The 25260-nt window shown below is 47.6% G+C and overlaps 1 protein-coding gene across 1 annotated transcript; it reads left to right on the forward strand.

The window, feature by feature from the left end:
- Window positions 1-17647: 17647 nt before the first annotated feature.
- LOC123134303 (uncharacterized) lies at window positions 17648-18567 on the forward strand. The gene has a single exon (XM_044553572.1). The coding sequence runs from the start codon at window positions 17887-17889 to the stop codon at window positions 18283-18285; it is 399 nt and encodes a 132-aa protein (XP_044409507.1). The 5' UTR covers window positions 17648-17886; the 3' UTR covers window positions 18286-18567.
- Window positions 18568-25260: the final 6693 nt, after the last annotated feature.

The following is a 25260-nucleotide window of genomic DNA, read 5'->3' on the forward strand; positions in this document are numbered from 1 at the left end:
AAAGTGTTCCCCCTAACTGTGCACCATTGCGAAAGTTCGTCGTTTCTAAGCACCACGTGATGATCGGGTGTGATGGATTCTTACGTTCACATACAACGGGTGTAAGACAGATTTACACACGCGAAACACTTAGGTTGACTTGACGAGCCTAGCATGTACAGACATGGCCTCGGAACACAAGAGACCGAAAGGTCGAGCATGAGTCGTATAGTAGATACGATCAACATGAAGATGTTCACCGATGATGACTAGTCCGTCTCACGTGATGATCGGACACGGCCTAGTTGACTCGGATCATGTAATCACTTAGATGACTAGAGGGATGTCTATCTGAGTGGGAGTTCATAAGATGAACTTAATTATCCTGAACATAGTCAAAAGATCTTTGCAAATTATGTCGTAAGCTCGCGCTTTAGTTCCGCTATTTAGATATGTTCCTAGAGAAAATATAGTTGAAAGTTGACAGTAGCGATTATGCGGACAGTAGAAAGCTTATGTCCTTAATGCACCGCTCAGTGGGCTGAACCCCAAACGTTGTTTGTGGATGTTGCGAACATCGGACATACACGTTTTGATAACTACGTGATAGTTCAGTTAAATGGTTTAGAGTAGAGGCACCAAAGACGTTTTCGAAACATCGCGGAACATATGAGATGTTTCGAGGGCTGAAATTGGGATTTCAGGCTCGTGCCCACATCAAGAGGTATGAGACCTCCGACGATTTTCTTAGCCTGCAAACTAAGGGAGAAAAGCTCAATCGTTGAGCTTGTGATCAGATTGTCTGAGTGCAACAATCACTTGAATCGAGTGGGAGTTGATCTTCCAGATGAGATAGTGATGTTTCTCCAAAGTCATTGCCACCAAGCTGCTAGAGCTTCGTGATGAACTATAACATATCAGGGATAGATATGATGATGTTTGAGGTATTCACGATGTTTGACACCGCGAAAGTAGAAATCAAGAAGGAGCATCAATTGTTGATGGTTGGTGAAACCACTAGTTTCAAGAAGGGCAAGGGCAAGAAGGGATACTTCATGAAACGGCAAATCAGCTGCTGCTCCAGTGAAGAAACCCAAGGTTGAACCCAAACCCGAGACTAAGTGCTTCTGTGATAAGGGGAATAGTCACTAGAGCGGAATTACCCTAGATACTTGGTAGATGAGAAGGCTGGCAAGGTCGATAGAAGTATATTGGATGTACATTATGTTAATGTGTACTTTACTAGTACTCCTAGTAGCACCAGGGTATTAGATACCGGTTCGGTTGCTAAGTGTTAGTAACTCGAAATAAAAGAGCTACGGAATAAACGGAGACTAGCTAAAGGTGAGCTGACGATATGTGTTGGAAGTGTTTCCAAGTTTGATGTGATCAAACATCGCACGCTCCCTCTACCATCAAGATTAGTATTAAACCTGAATAATTGTCATTTGGTGTTTGCGTTGAGCATAGACATGATTGGATTATGTCTATCGCAATACGGTTATTCATTTAAGGAGAATAATGGTTACTCTATTTATTTGAATAATACCTTCAATGGTCTTGCACCTAAAGGAATGGTTTATTGAATCTCGATCGTAGTGATACACATTTTCATGCCAAAAGATATAAGATAGTAATGATAGAACCACTTACTTGTGGCACTGCCATGTAAGTCATATTGGTATAAAACGCATGAAGAAGCTCCATGTTGATGGATCTTTGGACTCACTCGTTTTTGAAAAGTTTGAGACATGCGAACCATGTCCATTGGTGTATACGCATGAAGAAACTCCATGCAGATGGATCATTTGGACTCACTTGATTTTGAATCACTTGAGATATGCAAATCATACCACATGGGCAAGATGACTGAAAAGCCTCGTTTTCAGTAAAATGGAACAAGATAGCAACTTGTTGGAAGTAACACATTTTGATGTGTGCAGTCCAATGAGTGTTGAGGCATGCAGTGAATATCGTTATGTTCTTACTTCACAGATGATTCGAGTAGATGTTATATATTTACTTGATGAAACACAAGTCTGAATTATTGAATGGTTCAAGTAATATCAGAGTGAAGTTGAAGATCATCATGACAAGAGGATAAAATGTCTATGATATGAACATAGAGATGAGTATCTGAGTTACGAGCTTTGGCACGCAATTAAGACATTGTGGAAATTGTTTCACAATTAATACCGCCTGGAACACCATAGTGTGATGGTGTGTCCGAACATCATAGTTGCACCCTATTGGATATGGTGCGTACCATGATGTCTCTTATCGAATTACCACTATCGTTCATGGGTTAGGCATTAGAGACAACCGCACTCACTTTAATAGGGCACCACGTAATTCCGTTGAGATGACACCGTTTGAACTATGGTTTGGAGAAACCTAAGTTGTCATTTCTTAAAAGTTTGGGGCTGCGACGCTTATGTGAAAAAGTTTCAGGTTGATAAGCTCGAACCCAAAGCGGATAAAATGCATCTTCATAGGACACCCAAAACAATTGGGTATACCTCCTAATTCAGATCCGAAAGCAATAGGGATTGTTTCTTGAATCGGATCCTTTCTCGAGGAAAGGTTTGTCTCAAGAATTGAGTGGGAGGATGGTGGAGACTTGATGAGGTTATTGAACCGTCACTTCAACAAGTGTGTAGCAGGGCACAGGAAGTTGTTCCTGTGGCGCTTACACCAATTGAAGTAGAAGTTTATGATAGTGATCATGAAGTTTTTGGATCAAGTCACTACCGTACCTCGTAGGGTGACAAGGATACGTACTACTTCAGAGAGGTACAGTAATCCTGTCTTGAAGGTCATGTTGCTAGACAACAATGAACCTACGAGCTATGGAGAAGCGATGGTGGGCCCAAATTCCGACAAATGGTTAGAAGCCATGAAATCCGAGATAGGATCCATGTATCAGAACAAGCATGGACTTTGGTGGACTTGCCCGATGATCGGCAAGCCATTGAGATAAATGGACCTTTAAGAAGAAGACGGACGTGGATGGTAATGTCACCGTCTATGAAGCTCGACTTGTGGCGAAGAGTTTTTCACAAGTTCAAGGAGTTGACTACGATGAGATTTTCTCATCCGTAGCGATGCTTAAGTTCGTCGGAATCATGTTAGCATTAGCTGCATTTATGAAATCTGGCAGATGGATGTCAAGACGAGTTTCCTTACCAGTTTTCATAAGGAAAGGGAATTGTATACGGGATAGATTGAGTCCTTGACATCGTGGTTCATCCGATGAGATCATCATGGGACATGTGGGAGCCAACATGGGTATCCAGATCCTGTTGTTGGTTATTGACCGGAGAACGTCTCGGTCATGTCTGCATGGTTCCCGAACCCGTAGGGTCTACACACTTAAGGTTCGATGACGCTAGGGTTATAAAGGAAGTTTGTATGTGGTTACCGAATGTTGTTCGGAGTCCCGGATGAGATCCCGGACGTCACGAGGAGTTCCAGAATGGTTCGGAGGTAAAGATTTATATATGGGAAGTCCTGTTTTAGTCACCGGAAAAGTTTTGGGTTTTATCGGTAACGTACCGGGACCACCGGGAGGGTCCCGGGGGTCCACCAAGTGGGGCCACCGGCCCCGGAGGGCTGCATGGGCCAAGTGTGGGAGGGGACCAGCCCCAGGTGGGCTGGTGCGCCCCCCATAAGGGCCCAAGGCGCCTAGGGTTTGGGGAGGGGGCGCCCCACCTTGCTTGGGGGGCAAGTTTCCCCCTCTCCACCCCTTGGCCGCCCCCCTAGATGGGATCTAGGGTTGGACGCCGCCCCCTAGGGGTGGAAACCTAGGTGGGGGCGCAGCCCCTCTCCCCCTATATATAGTGGAGGCATAGGAGCAGCCCAACACATGAGTTTCTTCTCCTGTTGGCGCAGCCCTACCTCTCTTTCTCCTCATATCTCGCGGTGCTTGGCGAAGCCCTGCTGGACTACCACGCTCCTCCATCACCACCACGCCGTTGTGCTGCTGCTGGATGGAGTCTTCCTCAACCTCTCCCTCTCACCTAGCTGGATCAAGGCATGGGAGACATCACCGGGCTGTACGTGTGTTGAACGCGGAGGTGCCGTCCGTTCGGCACTAGGATCTCCGGTGATTTGGATCACGACGAGTACGACTCCTTCAACCCCGTTCTCTTGAACGCTTCCGCTTAGCGATCTACAAGGGTATGTAGATGCACTCTCCTTCCCCTCGTTGCTGGTTTCTCCATGGATAGATCTTGGTGACACGTAGGAAAATTTTGAATTTCTGCTACGTTCCCCAACACATACCCCTACATACTAGCCATAGATGCATCAAAATAAGTAAACAACACACGAAAAATAGAATCTGTCAAGAACAGAACAGTCTGCAGAAATCTGTAACTTTCGAATACTTATGGAACCTTAAAAATCCTACCAAAATAGGACGTGCTAGGAAATTTTTCTATTGATCTACAGCAAAAAGAATTTACGCAAAATCACGTTTCTGTGATTTATTGAATTGTTTCTCGTGAGCGCGAAGTTTCTGTTTTACAGCAGAATCAAATTAACTCTTACCATAGGTTATCCTATAGGTTCTACTTGGCACAAACACTAATTAAAACAAGAAAACACATCTAAACAGAAAGTAGATGCAAAATTTATTACTAAACAGGAGCAAAAACAAAGAAACTAAAATAAAATTGGGTTGCCTCCCAACTAGTGCTATTGTTTAACGTCCCAAGCTAGGCATAAAAGCGAGGATAGATCTAAGTGGTGCCATCTTTGGCACTTGATTCATAAGTAGCTCGCATGATAGATTCATAAGGTAATTTGACTTTTTTTCTTGGAAAGTGCTCCATGCCTTTCCTTAATGGAAATTGGAATCTAATATTCCCTTCCTTCATATCAATAATCGCACCAATCGTTCTAAGGAAAGGTCTACCAAGAATAATAGGACATGAAAGATTGCAATCTATATCAAGAACGATAAAATCTACGGGCACATAGTTCCTATTTGAAATAATAAGAACATCATTGATCATTCCCATAGGCTTTTTAATGGTGGAATCCGCAAGGTGCAAATTTAAAGAGCAATCATCAAGATCATGGAAACCTAGAATATCACATAAAGTTTTCGGAATTGTGGAAACACTAGCACCCAAATCACACAAAGCAAAACACTCATAATATTTAATTTTAATCTTTATAGTAGGTTCCTACTCATCATTAAGTTTTCTAGGTATAGAAACTTCCAAATTAAGTTTTTCATCATAAGATTGCATCAAGGCATCAACAATATGTTTGGTAAAGGCTTTATTTTGACTATAAGCATGAGGAGAATTCAACACGGATTGCAACAAGAAAATACAATCTACTAAAGAACAATTATCATAATTAAATTCCTTGAAATCCAAGATAGTGGGTTCAATGCTATTTAAAGTTTTAATTCCTCCAATCCCACTTTTACCAATTTTAGCATCAAGATCAAAATACTCCAAATTATCGGAACACTTTTTAGCCAAAGTTGATTCACTTCCAGTCCCATCATTATCAAGATTAATATTGAAAAACAAATATTTAATAGGGAACACATCAATAACTTTTAGATCCTCATCATTATTTTCATGGAAACTAGAAGAACACGCCTTAACAAAGCAATCTTTCTTGGCACGCAATCTAGCGGTTCTTTCCTTGCACTCATCAATGGAAATTCTCATAGCTTTGAGAGACTCATTGATATCATGCTTAGGAGGAGTAGATCTAAGTTTCAAAGAATCAACATCAAGCGAAAGTCTATCAACGTTCCTAGCCAGATCATCAACTTTAAGCAATTTTTCTTCAAGCAAAGCATTAAAATTCTTTTGAGAGACCATAAATTCTTTAACGCTATTCTCAAAATCAGAGGGCATCTTATTAAAATTACCATAAGAATTATTGTAGGATTTTCCATAATTATTAGAGGAATTACTAGGGAACGGTCTAGAATTAAAGTTTCCTCTATAAGCATTGTTACCAAAATTATTCCTACCAACAAAATTCACATCCATAGATTCATTATGATTTTCAATCAAAGTAGATAAAGGCATATCATTGGGATCAATAGGAGCACTCTTAGTAGCAAATAATTTTATAAGTTCATCCATCTTTCCACTCAAAACATTAATTTCTTCTATAGCATGCACTTTTTTACTAGTAGATCTCTTGGTATGCCATTGAGAATAATTAGCCATAATATTATCAAGGAGTTTGGTAGCTTCTCCTAAGGTGATTTCCATAAATGTGCCTCCTGCGGCCGAGTCTAAAAGATTTCTAGAAGCAAATTTCAATCCGGCATAAAATTTTGTATGATCATCCATAAATTCAAACCATGAGTAGGGCAATTGCGAATCATCAATTTCATTCTTTCCCAAGATTGGGCAACATGCTCATGATCAAGTTGTTTAAAATTCATAATATCATTCCTAAGAGAGATGATCTTAGCGGAAGGAAAATACTTAGAGATAAAGGCATCTTTGCATTTATTCCATGAATCAATACTATTTTTAGGCAAAGACGAAAACCAAATTTTAGCATGATCTCTAAGTGAAAACGGAAATAACTTCAATTTAACAATATCATTATTCGTATCTTTCTTCTTTTGCATCTCACACAAATCAACAAAGTTGTTTAGATGCGTAGCGGCATCTTCACTAGGAAGGCCGGCGAATTGATCTTTCATAACAAGATTCAGCAAAGCAGCATTGATTTCACAAGACTCAACATCATTAAGAGGAGCAATCGGAGTACTAAGGAAATCATTATTGTTGGTACTGGAAAAATCACACAATTTGGTATTGTCTTGCGCCATTGGACAAGCAATCCAACACACAAACAAACAAAAAGGCAAGCGAAAGAGAGAGGAGAAAGAGAGCAAGCGGAAGAGAGAGAAGAAAGAGAGGGCAAATAAAACGGCAAGGGTGAAGTGGGGGAGAGGAAAACGAGAGGCAAATCGCAAATAATGTAAATGCGAGGGAGATGAGTTTGTGATGGGTACTTGGTATGTCTTAACTTGAGCAAAGACCTCCCCGGTAACAACGCCAGAAATCCTTCTTGCTACGTCTTGAACTTGTGTTGGTTTTCCTTGAAGAGGAAAGGGTGATGCAGCACAGTAGCGTAAGTATTTCCCTCAGTTTTGAGAACCAAGGTATCAATCCAGTAGGAGGCTCCTCACAATTCCCACACACCTACACAAACAAACAAAGAACTCGCAACCAACACAATAAAGGGGTTGTTAATCCCTTCAAGGCCACTTGCGAAAGTGAGATCTGATAGAGATAATATGATAAGATAAATATATTTTTGGTATTTTATGATATAGATTGGAAAATTAAAGATGCAAATAAAAGTAGATTGAAAGCTTATATGATAAGACATAGACCCAGGGGGCATAGGTTTCACTAGTGGCTTCTCTCAAGATAGCATAATTATTACGGTGGGTGAATGAATTACTGTCGAGCAATTGATAGAAAAGCGAATAATTATGAGATTATCTAGGCATGATCATGTATATAGGCATCATGTTCGTGACAAGTAGACCGACTCCTGCCTGCATCTACTACTATTACTCCACACATCGACCGCTATCCAGCATGCATCTAGAGTATTAAGTTCATGAAGAACAGAGTAACGCATTAAGAAAGATGACATGATGTAGAGGGATAAACTCATGCAATGTGATATAAACCCCATCTTTTTATCCTCGATGGCAACAATACAATATGTGCCTTGCTGTCCCTGCTATCACTGGGAAAGGACACCGCAAGATTGAACCCAAAGCTAAGCACTTCTCCCATTGGAAGAAAGATCAATCTAGTAGGCCAAACCAAACTGATAATTCGAAGAGACTTGCAAAGATAACTTAATCACACATAAAAGGATTCAGAGGAGATTCAAATATTTCTCATGGATAAACTTGATCATAAACCCACAATTCATCGGATCTCGACAAACACACCGCAAAAAGAATTACATCGAATAGATCTCCAAGAAGAGGAAGGAGAACTTTGTATTGAGATTCAAAGAGAGAGAAGAAGCCATCTAGAATAACTATGGACCCGCAGGTGTGTGGTAAACTACTCACAACTCATCGGAGAGGCCTTTGGAGTTGATGTAGAGGCCCTCCATGGTGGATTCCCCCTCCGGCAGAGCGCCAGCGACAGCTCCAAGATGGGATCTCGCGGATACAGAAGGTTACGGTGGTGGAAATAGTTTTTCGGTGGCTCCCCTGATGGTTTCGGGGTACATGGGTATATATAGGAGGAAGAAGTACGTCGGTGGACGCTCAAGGGGCCCACGAGGGTGGGGGGCGCGCCCACCTGTAGGGTGCATGCCGGGCACCCTCGTGGCCGCCTCGCTTGTTTCTTGACTTGGAATCCAAGTCCTCTGGATCACGTTTGTTCCAAAAAGATCGCTCCCAAAGGTTTCATTCCATTTGGATTCCGTTTGATATTCCTTTTCTTCGATATACTGAAATAGGCAAAAAAACAGCAATTCGGGCAGGGCCTCCGGTTAGTAGGTTAGTCCCAAAAATGATATAGAAGTGCTAAGTAAAGCCCATAAACATCCAAAACAGGTAATATAATAGCATGGAACAATAAAAAATTATAGATACATTGGAGAAGTATCAGTGTCTCAGTCATGTCTACATAGTTCTCGAACCCGTAGTCCGCACGCTTAACGTTCTTTGACGATATAGTGTTATATGAGTTATATGAATTGGTGAATGAATGTTGCTCGGAGTCCCAGATGAGATCACAGACATAACGAGGAGTCTCGAAATGGTCAAGAGGAAAAGATTGATATATAGAACGATGGTATTCAGACACTAGAAGTGTTTCGGAGGGTACCGGGTACTTATCGGGTCACCGGAAAAGAGTTTCGGGCACCCCCCAGCAAAAATATGGGCTTTATTGGCCAAGTGAGGGAACACACCAGCCCAAAAAGGTTGGTGCGCTCCTATAGAGGCCAGCCCTATGAGGAGGAGAAGGAAAGAGGGGAGGGCAAGGAAAGTGTGGACTAGGATTCCTACTTCCTTCCCTCTCCTCCCCCCCCCCCCCCCCGGGTTATATATGGTAGGGGTGGCGCGCGGCTTGGGAGGGACTCCAAGTAGGATTCCTCCTACTTGGGCACCTTCTATGACTGCTCCTCCCTCCCTCCCACCTATATATATGTGAGAGGGGCCGCCTAGCACACACCATACTATTGCATAGCCGTGTGCGGCGCCCCCCCTCCACCGTTTACACCCCCTGTCATATTTTCGTAGTGCTTAGGCGAAGCCCTGCGGATATCATTTCTCCATCATCGTCACCACGCTGTTGTGCTGACGGAACTCATCCACTACCTCGACGTTTTTCTGGATCAAGAAGGTGACGAATGCCACCGATTTGAACGTGTGCAGAACATGGAGGTGTCGTGCGTTTGGTACTTGATCGGTTGAAGCCGAAGAAGTTCGACTACATCAACCGTGTTGTGAAACGCTTCCACTTATGTTCTACAAGGGTACGTAAACACACTCTCCCCCTCGTTGCTATGCATCTCCATGGATAGATCATTGCGTGTGCGTAGAATTTTTTTTGTTTTCCATGCAACTATTCCCAACACCCATGATATGGGCTACTGGGCCGTCGGATCTTCGATCGGGCCTTATGTGAGAGTTGTTGTAGTTGGTGTATTTGCATGCAATTTTTGGATTTCCGAGGGTTTTTGACAAAAATGTTCGAGGTCTCATGTGTGTTGAGTATATGATTATTAGAAAGTATAGAATAGACTAGGATTTGGTCATGCCTTGTCTTGTACTCCAAATTAGTCATTGTACTCCTATATATATGCCCACGAGGTTCAAGCAATACAATCAACGATTCCACTAATATCTTTCTATCCCTTCTAACATGGTATCACCTTAACCGATCCAAACCCTAGCCTCCGCCGACGCTTCCGCCCGCATGCCGCCCCTGGGGCGGTCGGCCTCCATAACCGCCGCCGGGGGCCGCGCTGCCTGTACATAGGGTTCGTCCGCCGGTCATGTTGACCGGCTGCCCTGGAGAGTCTTTTTCTCGAGCCCTTTCTTTGGGTTTTTCTCTCTCCCGCCAGTCTTCTTGATCGGTGTTTTATTTTTGGTTTTCCGATCTAAGATTAGTTTGTGTCGCCCGCCGCCGCGACGACCCTCGGGCGCCTATACTTCGACCCCGGCACGACCAGTCGGCCTCACCTCTGACCCGGTGGCCACGAGCACCGAGCTGGCCCGTCAGGACTAGCTGTCGTCCGTGCGTCGTCCCGCCCGTTGCTCTGCGCCGGCCGTCACCGCCCTACTCCGACTGGGACTCCTGCATCACCCCGACCAGGCGGCCTCGCGCCATGCGGAGGCCCATCACAACCCGCCCGTCGAGCTACGCCGTCCCTGTACGGCCGCCCTGCCGCCCGTCATCGCCGGCTTCGTCTCAGACTCTGCCTGCGCCGAGCGGTGTCTTCAACATTGCACGTGATCAGGTTGATCACTTGCTCGCCGTTGCGATCCGTCTCATCTACGCCGAGCGACCGACGTGGCCCGTCGGTTGCGCGCGCCTCTGCGGGCCCCGTGAAGACCGTCCCGAGTATAGCGCGCCCCTCCATCGATTGAGCATCGGGCTACCGCCGCGTCGCCCCGTCGGGTTGCAGCACCACCGCCTCGTGGTTTTTCCCACGGTTGCATCAACCCGCGTACTACCGCTGCATCGCCCCTTTCGGCCATAGTGTCGCGGCCCACGGTCTACCACTGCCCCGAGGACGTCCGCTCCAGGCCGTCTCCGTGGCTGCACGGCCCTCGCGCTACTGCTGCATTGCCCCATCGGGCAATAGCGAGCGTGGCACGAGATCTCTGCCGCCGCCCGAGGTCGTCCCCGTGGCATCACCGACCCGCGGACCACCGACGCCCCGTCCCTTTGGACCGTAGCATCGCGGCACGTGGTCCACGCCGCCACGAGGTCTTCCAGCCGTCGCCCTGACCTGCCCGCCGCTGCTGCGTCACACCTTCGGGCCATAACACCGCGGCCCGCTGCCCACTCCATCGTCATCGCACATTGAATTCCCGTGGTATGCGCCGTGCCGCCTCCCTTGCCGTGAGAACGCCACCGTCCGCGCTGGTCTTCGTCACGCTATCGGTTTCTTCGCCTCCTTTGAGCATCGCCGCTGCGCTCTTTAACATAGCCGCCGTCAGGCCGCCGCCGCAGCTCTTCTTCGGCCTCTATCGTCGCTACCCCGGTAGCCGCCAACGCCCGTCCACCCCCTTCGTCTTCGTCCAGCACCAGCCCGTCGCCAGCGTCGCCGTCATCTACCCAGACCAATTCGTCTACTTCGACCACCGTTGGTGACATCGACCCCCATGCCGATTGGCGCCACAAACTTCGTCGAGTCTTCTTCTTTGCTGGCCCTCCGACTCCTCGACATGGCGTACAACTCATGCAGGTGACTCGTCTCCGCATCCCCGGTGATGGCAACACCGATGTGTGCCTTCATCCACGACGTGTCCCCAGGCTTGGCAAGCCTGGTCGGCGCTTCGTCAACTTTGTCTTTGTCCGTCTACACATGCTTGGTGTTGGCAACAACAATGCATGCCTTCATCCATGACGTGTCCCCGGGCTTGGCAAACCCAACCTGACACATCATCAACAACGTCTTCTTCCCGGCGCACCACTACTTCGGCACCACTGCGCCTATGACTAACACAATGCCTCCTTGCGCCCGCGGCTCCATGGAGACTTCCTCGACACCGGCAACCCCGACTCGACATCGACCACGACATTCTTCGCATGGCTACCTCAACCACATCTACACCACCCACGCTCTCGGCTACATCGACAAACGACACAAAAGGGCTACCGCCTTGCTTGAGCAACCTCATCGGTTTTCACTCCAGCCACGACTTCCGCAATATATCGACCATGGGGGGGGGGCTTACCTTCGGATTCTTCTCCAGTTCCATCGTCTACATCGCTACCGTTGTGACTGCGCGGGAGGGGGGGTATTGAGTATGTGATTATTAGAAAGTATAGGATAGACTAGGATTTGGTCCTGCCTTGTCTTGTACCCCAAATTGATCATTCTACTCCTATATATATGCCCACGAGGCTCAAGCAATACAATCAACTATTCCACCAATCCCTCTCTATCCCTTCTAACACTGTGAGCCCTGGGATATGAGGTCCCTTGGCCGAGCTCTCACCGTAGGACCCGAGCTTAGAGCATCTCTAGTAGACCCCGCATAACGCCAACCCACAAAACGCGTTTGTAGTTCGCGGAAAAAAGGCTTTGCGGGCCGGCGCGGACGGCGACAGAGGTAGACCCCGCAAAATGGACCCGTATAAAAGGATATTCGTGGAATATGCTCTTTTACGGTCGGCTTTGCGGGGTCTGGTCTGGCGCCGCTCCTGCCGGCCCGCAAATCCTAAATTTGCACCTCAATTTGACACAAGATCATGCATTTCTTTGCTTTTTCAACAACATTGAATACATAGACATCACCAAATCTTTGCTAGAATAGCAAGACCAAAGAAAACAAGAACCACAATTATACATTTTAGAAGATTTCCAACTTCCATAACTGCTCCCACTAGTTGGACCAATATCTTCTCCATGCATTCATTGTTGATCCGTGGATTCTGGATTTTGCATTCTTCATTCTTCTTCTTTGGTTCTAAATAAGTAGACGTTGCTTCCCTCTAGTTGCACATGCAGCCTCTTCATTGCCTTCGATCCTACTAAGGAGTGCACGAACATCTATTAAGTTTTTCTATCAATAAACCAATGTGTTCGCCTTCCCAAAACCAAAATGAGCATCCATCTTCCTACACACATGATGATGTTCGAAACGAGCTATCGCAATTTAACCAAAGAATGTGGTGCCAAAGCCCAATGAAAACAACACGTACCCCGTCGTTTTCGCATTTGAAGAACACCCATCCGGGGTGCTTCGGCGTGCCCGAAGTTAGCCGCAACACTGCCCGCGTGCAGTCGTCGCACTGTATGAGCGACATCGGCGAGCCAAAGAGTCTTTGCGCGAGCGCCGAGTCCGGCGGACGGCCGGCTGAATCCATGCCGGCAAACCATTGGCGACGGCGACAGGACGAACCCGTACCTGCATGCGACGATGGGACTTTGTCGGGGCTGCGCGAGGTGCTCCCCGACCATTGTATCGCTTGGCGCAGCCATCGGCGGCCAGAAAAGCCAAATCCGACCACCCGCGACGAAGGGCCGCATATCTGCAACTTTCCGACCCGGCGACGCGGGAGGGTGGGGCGGAGGGCAATCTCGTGCGTTTGGCGGCCTTTCGGCGTGATCCCGCCGGCTACTTTCGCTGGAATCGTGGGCGGCAGCCCGGCGGCGGGGCGAGGGGGAGAGAGGAGGTGGTAGGTGGGGAAAAGGGTTGGCTGAAATGTCCTCCCCACCAACCGCTCCCGCTATATGCAACACACCAACGGGCCGGGAGGGGGGGGGGGTAACCCGCATATTCACGGGTTGGGGTCAAGATTTTACCGCGTCCATCAAAAAAATTTACGGGTCGGTCGCGTTTGCGGTGTCTGTTCCGGCGGGATTTTTCGCATCGACCCGCATTTTAATGTTTATAATGCGGGTCGGGGCTTTTTGCGGGGTCTGCTAGAGATGCTCTTATATGCTCCGGGAGCACCAAATACTTTCCCACAAACGTACATTGGCCAACAATTTCAAGCCCGGAATTAAGACCCAATCAACCGTACCGAAATTTAACGAGCAATCCAGTCACCTTTGCGACCACCGCTAAGCTAGTCCCACGCCAGCCAGCTATCACCAACAAACCACCGCCACGGCGTTCGTTTCTATTACTTGCGAATCAGAAGTTCAGAACGCTGCGCCAGTGTACCGAAGCACCGTCCCGACGCACAAAACAACGGGAAAACCAGCCCGGCTCCGCGGACGCCCGCCCGCGAGGCAAACACCACGTGCCGACCGGCGACCAGTGGCAGTTGTGGCACCATTTCCCGGTCCCGGTGGAAGCAGCGGCGCAAGCCGACGACGAGCCCACAGCGCAACGGCGTCGACGATGACGAGCCCGCACGTACGGAGGAAAACGAGCGGCAGCCGCCGGTGCCGATAGCTGGCAGCATCGCGGCGCAGCCACTGCACACCACAGGCTCAGACGGACGGACAGCTAAGCCCGGCATGTGATGACCTACCTGAAAACGACCGAGCGTGCCTCCGGGGGGCACACGCACAGTCACAGGCAGAGCGCGACACGCAACGGCCGGCGGCAGCCACCACGTCTCCCGCGTACGGGCGGACCGGCGCGGCGCGTGGGCGCATCTCGGGCGTCGGCCCGTCGACGTGTGGGCCTGATCCATTCCCGAAGAGAGGCTCCGGCCTCGACGTGCAGCGTCATCGGCCTGATCCGGACCGTCGAGGCGCGATCCGTTGGCTCGCACGCGCGGAAGGAACGGTCCATCGGCCCGTGCGCGAGCGGTGGATGGGGGTCGCTGATCCGGTGGCCCCGGCCGGACATAGTTTTGGTAGCCCAAGCTGTGTACTGGATGTCACGCGTCCTTCTCGTCCAAATAATTCGTTGATCGACTAATTTTTCGTTTAAAAAATCAGCGGCTCCGGGACGTCATGCTAGCATCATGAGCACGTCACTACCAAAACCTCTTTTTTTTTTCTCTCCTGAGTTTTCCTCATGATATTTAATCGTGTGCACTGCGCCTAACCGATCAAGTACATGTTACATCTTTTTTTGACATGAAGTACATGTTACCTCTAATAAACAAGAATTCGTGGTGCAGGTACCGACGAGCTTCGTACTTAGCTATGCGTACGTGTCTGTCGTGTATGCCAATGTTGATCACATTACTTTAAAAAATGTGTTGATCTCAAAAACCGTTCTAGAGTAATATATTGCTGATCTATCTCATTGTTTACTGCAAGATTACATGCTGAATAAACGGGTGCTAATTGGTCAACCTAACTAGCAGTACTACTCAGGTAAAATATTGCATCCTTCATTGCAAAGTAACACAATACCTTTGCTAGGCTGCTATGGCTAGCCTAGGTGATTTCATATTTAAGCTTAGCAAACAAGCGTCCGATTCGCATTTCGCGCTAGATCCATCACGGAATACAGTGGTCTCAACGCAAACTCCGCCGAGACCGAGATACTACTAGGTACTAGCCCACAACATGAAAACGCTCGGACACATAATTTCGACCTGAAAAGCAGCGGCCAACACATGCACTTTGTCCGTAGCGTGGACACCTCACGTACTTGGCTTGGCTGCATGTATTCCGGGCTTTGGACGCAAGCAAACAAGAACAGCCGCAGAGCTAGCTAGCTGCCCGGTTTAACCACGCTTTGCCACAGTGCTCATGGTGTATCACATAGGAGGAACCTTCCCTCAAGCATACTACCAAGCGGCCAGCGGAGCGAGTTATCACGAGAAGACCAAACCAATCGGGCCATGATATGGGCATCAGGTATTTAGTCTGCCCACACCTGAGAAGAGATGCGGCTGGCGTGTGGGGCCAGGGCGATCGACGCCGCGGGCCCACAGCACGCGAAATACAGCGCGGGATCTTAGGATGCGTTTGGTTGAAGGTGTCGTATGAATGGGTTGGGACCGTTCAATTTTTTTGGGATTGAACCATTCAATTCATGTGTTTGGCTGAATATAAGTGGTGAGCTAATTATTTAGGACGGGACCACCAGTCATGCTCACATAGTCATGCATGCAAAGGGTGGCCATTTGATTCGACCGATTTGGTTGGGTGGAACGGTTCAGCATCTTCATGGCATATTCTCTTTTTTTGGCTCGAACCATTCATGTGCTTTATAACCAAACATGTCTATTTTTTGAACGATCCAAACCCATTTATGACCGCCCTTGCAACCAAACGCACCCTTAGCTTTTGTGCATGTGAAGAAAGCTATTATCCTCGTCAGCTCCACGGGATTGTTTATCTGTCTGTGTGTTTGTTTATGCAGTGGTTTGGTTTGCACACAAAGAAATGGCTGCTACGACGGACCTAGCTGCATCCGCCCCATGTTACTTCCTCCTCAAAACATGGCCTGCAATGCACTGTACACAGCCCCAAAGCTAGCTTGCTAATTTTCAAGCCCTCCTGAAGGAAGCCAAACTGCCAAAGACTGCGCATTGACAAGTTAGTTAAGTTAATCATGAGCAGAGGAAACCAATTAGTAGTAGCACTCGATCCGGAGTGGTAGTAGAATTCGTTTCACACACTGGGAGGATTGATCTGTAAATTAACATCGTGCATCGATCAATCATGGATGCGTGTCACCAGCTAGCTACTCACTCCCTCAACGACCCCAGCCCCCCGTAGGGTGCATCCTAGTTTGGTGATGCAATCTCGTCGTTTGTAATTGTACATACACTTGGCGTGCTACGGACAACGGATCTACGTACTAGTCTAGCTAAGGTGTAGACGGATCGCGTCATGCCTTCATCATGATCGTCGCGGGCGGGTTCCGCGTTACTGTTGCAGTTTGCAGTCAATCATGGAGGTTGGCTCACCGTCCGTCGATCCGCGTCGATGTGGTATAGATGTACGTTGGTGATGATTGCGCCTCATCATGGCACGTAGGAATGGGATTAATCAAGCTAACAACCAATGTCAAACCAAACAATCACATTGATTAACAAACAGGAGCTGATAGGTGCCAGGTTCAATTGTGGCCACGTACCTGAGGCGTAGGCCTGTTTTTCCAAGAGAGGCCGATCCGACGCCCGTTGCTAACTAACTGACGGTTATGAGTAGTAGTTAGCTGGAATTGCATGTATGTTATTCTCAGATCGAGTTCGAGAAAATCATACAGTATGTATCAACGTCTTTTACGACCGTCCGCTCGACTGTTTCCGTCAGCACAGCCAGGTCACCATGCGAGAGGATTCAGTTCCGAACCACCTGAAAGGGACAGCAATGGTAATGCCTCTCAAAGCCTGCGATCGATCGAGCATTGCAGAGTTGAGCCTCCTGCATTTCAAGACCATGCACTGCTAATTCGCCAGCGCCTCCAGACCCCGTGCTACGCGATCATACATACATCCCTACACTACACAGTACACATACATGTGCTGATGTGTGGATGCACGTACTACCACCACACGATCGCGATCGAACTTATCCGAATAGCAAGAGGGAACATGGGAGGTCATTGTTGTGGCCAAGGGTGTCCGTGTCAAACTTCGCCATCGTAACCAGAACGTACACGACCGTAGGCTCCACGGGTCGTCGAGTTGGAGTCTCCATCGCGTTGTGATAACACGTTACTTGCAAGGGCCTCCCCCCATGGATCGTCCCAATGACTGCGAGTGGGACGGCCATGTGAGGCATCCATTTCTCTGTTCAACTGCCATGGCAATAAGTCTCGGTCCCATGATTGTTTAGAGTCTTAAAAAAGCTAGAGCATTTGTTTACCATTCTGTAAATCTATTAACAGCAGCATTGATCCATGTTAGTACATGTTTAATTAATTGATTTTCAGAGAAGAAAGGTTTGGGACAGACACGCACTCATCACAGGTGGCGAGGGAGCCAGGTCCCCACTGCGCACTGGCCCACTGGTCAGTGACCTGAGGTGGTGTATTTGGAGACAGTTGGGGGCTTGGGGCTGCGCGGCTCACCAAAAGGCAACCCCTAATGCGCCCCAACCAGTATATAAGCATGTTAGCATGTCACATTACTCGACAGCCCGCACATTCACTTTGCCATTGCTTTAGCCTTTCTGCTGTAGCTTGCAAGGAACGTCGGAGGAGGAAGGACTGAGCGCTACTACTACTTGCCCGGCCGGCGGACACCGCACCAGTGCTCGCTCGCTTGCTTGCGGGCGGCGTCGGCGTCGGCGTCGGCGGCCACCGATCGTATCGCGGCCAGATCGATGGCGACCAGGTGCTTCTTCCCCAGGGACGCGGTGGCCGGACGGCACCAGTCCAAGGCGGCAGAGCAGGCCCTCGAGCAGCTGCACCACGGCGGCCGCGTCCTGTCCCGAGAGGAAGTGGGCGGCGCGGTGCGCGTCAAGATCGTTGTCAGCAAGCGCGAGCTCAAGAAGATGGTGGCCGCCCTCGGCACCGGCGGCGAGGTGGCGGCCGCAGCGGCGTCTGCTGATCGCCGCAGCCGCCAGCGCGCGGCGGGCGGCGGCGGCAGCACGGACGCCGAGCAGAGGCTGCAGTCGCTCCGGCGGCGCAGCATGCGCAGGGCGGCCGAGGAGACGAGGCGGATGCAGGCGAGCGGGGAGTGGGAGCCCGGCCTCCAGAGCATCCCCGAGGAGGTTTACTGAGTTACTAGCGGTTTAGTAGATGATGGCGTCGTCGGTGATGGTTAATCACTTTACTAATTATAAGGTTGGGTTTTGATCACCTCCTGCTAAATGCTAGTAGATGTATGTGTACAATGCTCTTGATTTGTTCTTGTTCCTTAACTATGAGGGTTAAACTTCTGCTGGTTAATCCTCCTCCTCCTCCTCCTCCTCCTCCATCAGCTTGTGCAATTTTTTCCCTGTGAAATTTTGGAGATTGTGCGAAACAGATGAAAAATGAGAGGTGATCTGACTACAATGCAAGAGCTGCATTCAACAGTAAAATCAAAAAAAATTCAAAAAAATCCAAATTTTCTTGGTAGAAACATTGACAAAAGTTTTAAGTCCTTGCAAAAATTCGTCATGAAATCACGTTTCTAGAAGGCGTGGCAAAAAAACAAAATCGGTACTCTGAAAATGCTACTTTCAAAAGCATTTTGGAGGCTGAATTTATTTTTTTGCCACGCCTCACAGGAATGTGATTTTATGATGAATTTTTGCAAGCACTTAGAACTTTTGTCAATATTTCTCTGAGATTTTTTTTGGAATTTTTTGATTTTATTTTTATTTTTTTTCGATTTTACTGTTCACCGAGCTGCTCGGAAGCAGAAAGGCACTTTCGCATTCATCTGAAATACTTTCACTATCTGTTATGTGCGGAAAACTTCAGGAGTAAAAACAAGTGCTGCCGCTGTCAAGTTAAACTGTAGTAAACTGTGGGTTCGTGGCTGGACTGTGCTACTTTGGCTGCCTTTTTAGCTGTTGTGTTCTTTTGCCTTTCTGTTGGGCATGGAACATAATCAAAAAGTATTAACGAGTCGTTAGGAGTTGAGCAAAGCAGAAGCGGTGCCGAGATTCCATCGCACATGGCCAGATGTGTGTCACATTAAAGAAACCATCTTCCCTTGTTGTTTCTGCTATCCACTAGTTGCAGGCGGCTTTTGCCATGCTGTGGCTGCTGTTGCCGCTGCCGAGGGTCATTTTCTCCTCCTTGTTTATGTATTTTTCGCGCACAAAATAGGGCGATCACGACCTGCTTCTTTTTCTGAATTTCTCACCCAGAGCAAAATGGAGCATAGTTTGTCAAACAGCCTAGCGTAAATCCATACTTTCTTCTTCTAAAACCAAAATTAGAGTGTACTATTTTCGCACCGCAGCATGCTAACGATCGTGACTGAAACCATTGGAACGGGTGTTACGGCTTTCATCTTTTTTGTGTGAAATTAACCTGACACTCAGCATCTTATCTCTGCAAAGCAACAAACATTAGTAACATACCTGCTGCCCGCCAGTGCCTAGTACGCCAAACGGCCCCATGGCTAGTCTAGAATCCAAACGAACACATGTGAGCAGAGCAGAGCCGCAGTCCCGTGAGTGTCGCCGGCACACGGGGGCGTGTCCCATCCTCCCTCGCTGACCCCACGACAAACACCGTACTGTCAAATTACCCCCCAAATGAAACGCAATATCAACAGCAGTCAAGTCCATTTCCACTTATCAAGCCGCTGATTAAACCAACCCTGATTTGATGCATTGGTACCGTTCGGCCACATCAGGAAACCAGGATTCAGACACGCAAGCAGAGGCAGGCTACACGAACACGAAGATGAACATGAACCACCGGCAGGCGAAGAGCAATAATTCGGCAATTATGTCCCGCTTTTCCTTCCTGTACGGGGCATTGACATATATCAGCTCCGACGTAATAATTCATGGCATCGCTGATCGCTCCCACTCCTCCTTCCTCCTCCTACCCCCTGCTAACTACTCAACCATTGCTTCGGCTTCACGCAGGCGAAGGCGATGCGTGGACTTGGGCTGACAAAGCGACAACGGGACGCGGCATAGACCAGCAGGCAGGCGGGCAGGCAGGCAGATCTCATCTCCCTGCTTCGAGTCTCGACGTCGTTGCCGCAGGCCCAGTTGAACGCATCGGTTTCTGCGGCACACGCGTACGTGTATTGTAGGGGTGGAAAGATCTCTGCTTTCTCGAGGGTGGAAGCGAGATCGATGGTGGAGTGGAACATTTGGGAGTTGCAGACCAAGGGGGCACGTAAGGGTTTACTACGCCCGCGCGTTGACATTGACGAGGCTACGGCGCTGCGTCTGCGTGCATCTCCCCGAGGTCTCGTCACGGGTTACTTACGAGTGACCTGACGGACTGCTCCTTCAAGGGTACTCCATGTAGGTCAACAACGTTATTATACGGGTCCGTTATTCCTGATCTAATCTAGCAACAAGATGCATTGTAAGGCCGCTGTTCGGTGCGGAAGTACGGAGCACTCCTTGCCGTAAGTGGCGGATCCAGAACGGAAACGACGGAAATGCACCATGTGTTTTACGACGCAGAGTATTCATAGCAATGCTGCTATACTTGGGTTGCATTTGTATAACTGTGAATTGTGATCTCTTTTTTTAATCTATTTTACCGGATGCCTAATCATCTCTTTTCAACTTCGTTGCTTACGTTTCAATTCAGATTTCTTTTTGAGAGAAATGTTTTTTTTGGGCGATTGGGAGAATTTTTTTTGGATGCCGATAACGCCCACACGCGTGGACGTTAAGGGTTCTGGCCACACATTTTGTGTGGTGTCTAAGAGAACCAGCCCACACGCCTACGTGTGGGCAAAATAAGTAATGCCCACACGCCTCATTTTGCCTTGCGGTTCCTCCCACACGCCTACGTGTGGGCAAAATCGATAACGCCCACACGCCCGTACTCACGGTCCTGCACGCTCCGTGTGACAGTTATCACGTGTCCCATTAGTTGCCATGGTCCGGACCCTCTTCCATGTTCGTTTAACTGCAGTTGTCATCTCGGGTCTGTTGGAAATATGCCCTAGAGGCAATAATAAATTAATTATTATTATTATATTTCCTTATTCATGATAATCGTTTATTATCCATGTTATAATTGTATTGATAGGAAACTCATATACATGTGTGGGTACATAGACAACACCATGTCCCTAGTAAGCCTCTAATTGACTAGCTCGTTGATCAATAGATGGGTATGGTTTCCTGACCATGGACATTGGATGTCGTTGATAACGGGATCACATCATTAGGAGAATGATATGATGGACAAGACCCAATCCTAAGCCTAGCACAAAGATCGTGTAGTTCGTATGCTAAAGCTTTTCTAATATCAAGTATCATTTCCTTAGACCATGAGATTGTGCAAGTCCCGGATACCGTAGGAATGCTTTGAGTGTACCAAACGTCACAACGTAACTGGATGGCTATAAAGGTGCACTACGGGTATCTCCGAAAGTGTTTGTTGGGTTGGCACGAATCGAGACTGGGATTTGTCACTCCGTGTAACGGAGAGGTATCTCTGGGCCCACTCGGTAGGACATCATCATAATGTGCACAATGTGACCAAGGGGTTGATCACGGGATGATGTGTTACGGAACGAGTAAAGAGACTTGTCGGTAACAAGATTGAACAAGGTATCGGCATACCGACGATCGAATCTCGGGCAAGTATAATACCGCTAGACAAAGGGAATTGTATACGGGATTGATTGAGTCCTTGACATCGTGGTTCATCCGATGAGATCATCATGGAACATGTGGGAGCCAACATGGGTATCCAGATCCCGCTGTTGGTTATTGACCGGAGAACGTCTCGGTCATGTCTGCATGGTTCCCGAACCCGTAGGGTCTACACACTTAAGGTTCGATGACGCTAGGGTTATAAAGGAAGTTTGTATGTGGTTACCGAATATTGTTCGGGACCACCGGGAGGGTCCCGGGGGTCCACCAAGTGGGGCCACCGGCCCCAGAGGGCTGCATGGGCCAAGTGTGGGAGGGTACCAGCCCCAGGTGGGCTGGTGCGCCCCCCACAAGGGCCCAAGGCGCCTAGGGTTTGGGGAGGGGGGCGCCCCACCTTACTTGGGGGGGGGCAAGTTTCCCCATCTTCCCCCCTTGGCCGCCACCCTAGATGGGTTTTGGGGGCAGCCGCACCCCTTGGGGTGGGAACCCTAGGGGGCGCAGCCCCCTCCCTCTCCCCTATATATACTTGAGGTTTTGGGGCTGCCATACATAAGAGTTTTGACCTCTCCAGGCGCAGGCCTACCTCTCTCCCTCCTCGTCTCTCGTGGTGCTTGGCGAAGCCCTACTGGATTACCACGCTCCTCCATCACCACTACGCCGTTGTGCTGCTGCTGGACGGAGTCTTCCTCAACCTCTCTCTCTCTCCTTGCTGGATCAAGGCATGGGAGACGTCACCGGGCTGCACGTGTGTTGAACGCGGAGGTGCCGTCCGTTCGGCACTAGGATCTTCAGTGATTTAGATCACGATGAGTACGACTCCTTCAACCCCGTTCTCTTGAACGCTTCCGCTTAGCGATCTACAAGGGTATGTAGATGCACTCTCCTTCTCTCTCATTGCTAGTCTCTCCATAGATTGATCTTGGTGACACGTAGGAAAATTTTGAATTTCTGCTACATTCCCCAACAGTGGCATCATGAGCTAGGTCTATTGTGTAGATTCTTTGCACGAGTAGAACACAAAGTAGTTGTGGGCGTTGATTTTGTTCAATATGCTTACCGTTACTATTCCAATCTTGTTTCGATGGTATTGTGGGATGAAGCGGCCCGGACCGACCTTACACGTACACTTACGTGAGACAGGTTCCAGCGATTGACATGCACTTGTTGCATAAGGTGGCTTGCGGGTGCCAGTCTCTCCCACTTTAGTCGGATCAGATTCGATGAAAAGGATCCTTATGAAGGGTAAATAGCAATTTGCATATCACGTTGTGGCTTTTACGTAGGTAAGAAACGTTCTTGCTAGAAACCCATAGCAGCCACGTAAAATATGCAAACAACAATTAGAGGACGTCTAACTTGTTTTTGTAGGGTATGCTATGTGATGTGATATGGCCAAGAAAAATGTGATGAATGATATGTGATGTATGAGATTGATCATGTTCTTGTAATAGGAATCACGACTTGCATGTCGATGAGTATGACAACCAGCAGGAGCCATAGGAGTTGTCTTAATTTATTGTATGACCTGCGTGTCATTGAACAAACGCCATGTAATTACTTTACTTTATTTCTAACTGGTAGCCATAGTAGTAGAAGTAATAAGTTGGCGAGACAACTTCATGGAGACACGACGATGGAGATCATGATGATGGAGATCATGGTGTCATGCCGGTGACGATGATGATCATGGAGCACCGAAGATGGAGATCAAAAGGAGCAAAATGATATTGGTCATATCATGTCACTATTTGATTTCATGTGATGTTTATCATGTTTATGCATCTTATTTGCTTAGAACGGCGGTAGTAAATAAGATGATCCCTCATTAAAATTTCAAGAAAGTGTTCCCCCTAACTGTGCACCGTTGCGAAAGTTCATCGTTTCGAAGCACCACGTGATGATCGGGTGTGATAGATTCTAACGTTCACATACAACGGGTGTAAGCCAGGTTTACACACGCGAAACACTTAGGTTAACTTGATGAGCCTAGCATGTACAGACATGGCCTCGAGACACAAGAGACCGAAAGGTCAAGCATGAGTCGTATGGTAGATACGATCAACATGAAGATGTTCACCGATGATGACTAGTCCGTCTCACGTGATGATCGGACTCGGCCTAGTTGACTCGGATCATGTAATCACTTAGATGACTAGAGGGATGTCTATCTGAGTGGGAGTTCATTAGATGAACTTAATTATCATGAACATAGTCAAAAGCCCTTTGCAAATTATGTCATAGCTCGCGCTTTAGTTCTACTGTTTTAGATATGTTCCTAGAGAAAATATAGTTGAAAGTTGACAGTAGCAATTATGCGGACAGTAGAAGGCTTATGTCCTTAATGCACCGCTCGGTGTGCTGGACCTCGAACGTGATCTGTGGATGTTGCGAACATCTGACATACACGTTTTGATGACTACATGATAGTTCGGTAATGTTAAATGGTTTAGAATTGAGGCATCGAAGACATTTTTGAAATGTCGCAGAACATATGAGATGTTCCAAGAGCTGAAATTGGGATTTCAGGCTCGTTCCCACGTCAAGAGGTATGAGACCTCTGACGAGTTTTTTAGCCTGCAAACTAAGGGAGAAAAGCTCAATCGTTGAGCTTGTGCTCAGATTGTCTGAGTACAACAATCACTTGAATCGAGTGGGAGTTAATCTTCCAGATGAGATAGTGATGTTTCTCCAAAGACATTGCCACCAAGCTACTAGAGCTTCGTGATGAACTATAACAAAATAGGGATAGATATGATGATCCTTGAGCTATTCGCAATGTTCGACACCGCGAATGTAGAAATCAAGAAGGAGCATCAATTGTTGATGGTTAGTGAAACCACTAGTTTAAAGAAGGGCAAGGGCAAGAAGGGGTACTTCATGAAACGACAAATCAGTTGATGCTCCAGTGAAGAAACCCAGGGTTGAACCCAAACCCGAGACTAAGTGCTTCTGTAATGAGGGAACAGACACTGAAACAGAACTACCCTAGATACTTGGTAGATAAGAAGGCTGGCAAGGTCGACAGAAGTATATTGGATATACATTGAATCAAATGTGTACTTTACTAGTACTCCTAGTAGCACCAGGGTATTGAGATACCGGTTCGATTGCTAAGTGTTAGTAACTTGAAGTAAAAGGCTATGGAATAAACGGAGACTAGCTAAAAGTGAGATAACGATGTGTGTTGGAAGTGTTTCCAAGGTTGATGTGATCAAACATCGCACGCTCCCTCTACCTGTTGGAAATATGCCCTAGAGGCAATAATAAATTAGTTATTATTATATTTCCTTGTTCATGATAATCGTTTATTATCCATGCTATAATTGTATTGATAGGAAACTCAGATACATGTGTGGATACATAGACAACACCATGTCCCTAGTAAGCCTCTAGTTGACTAGCTCGTTGATCAATAGATGGTTACGGTTTCCTGACCATGGACATTGGATGTCATTGATA

The sequence above is a fragment of the Triticum aestivum genome, chromosome 6B (genome assembly GCF_018294505.1).
Source record: "Triticum aestivum cultivar Chinese Spring chromosome 6B, IWGSC CS RefSeq v2.1, whole genome shotgun sequence".
Lineage (NCBI taxonomy): Eukaryota > Viridiplantae > Streptophyta > Magnoliopsida > Poales > Poaceae > Triticum > Triticum aestivum.

Bases quoted from the DNA above. Each gene is read 5' to 3' on its own strand.
- LOC123134303 (XM_044553572.1), top strand. From the start codon at position 17,887: ATGGCGACCAGGTGCTTCTTCCCCAGGGACGCGGTGGCCGGACGGCAC.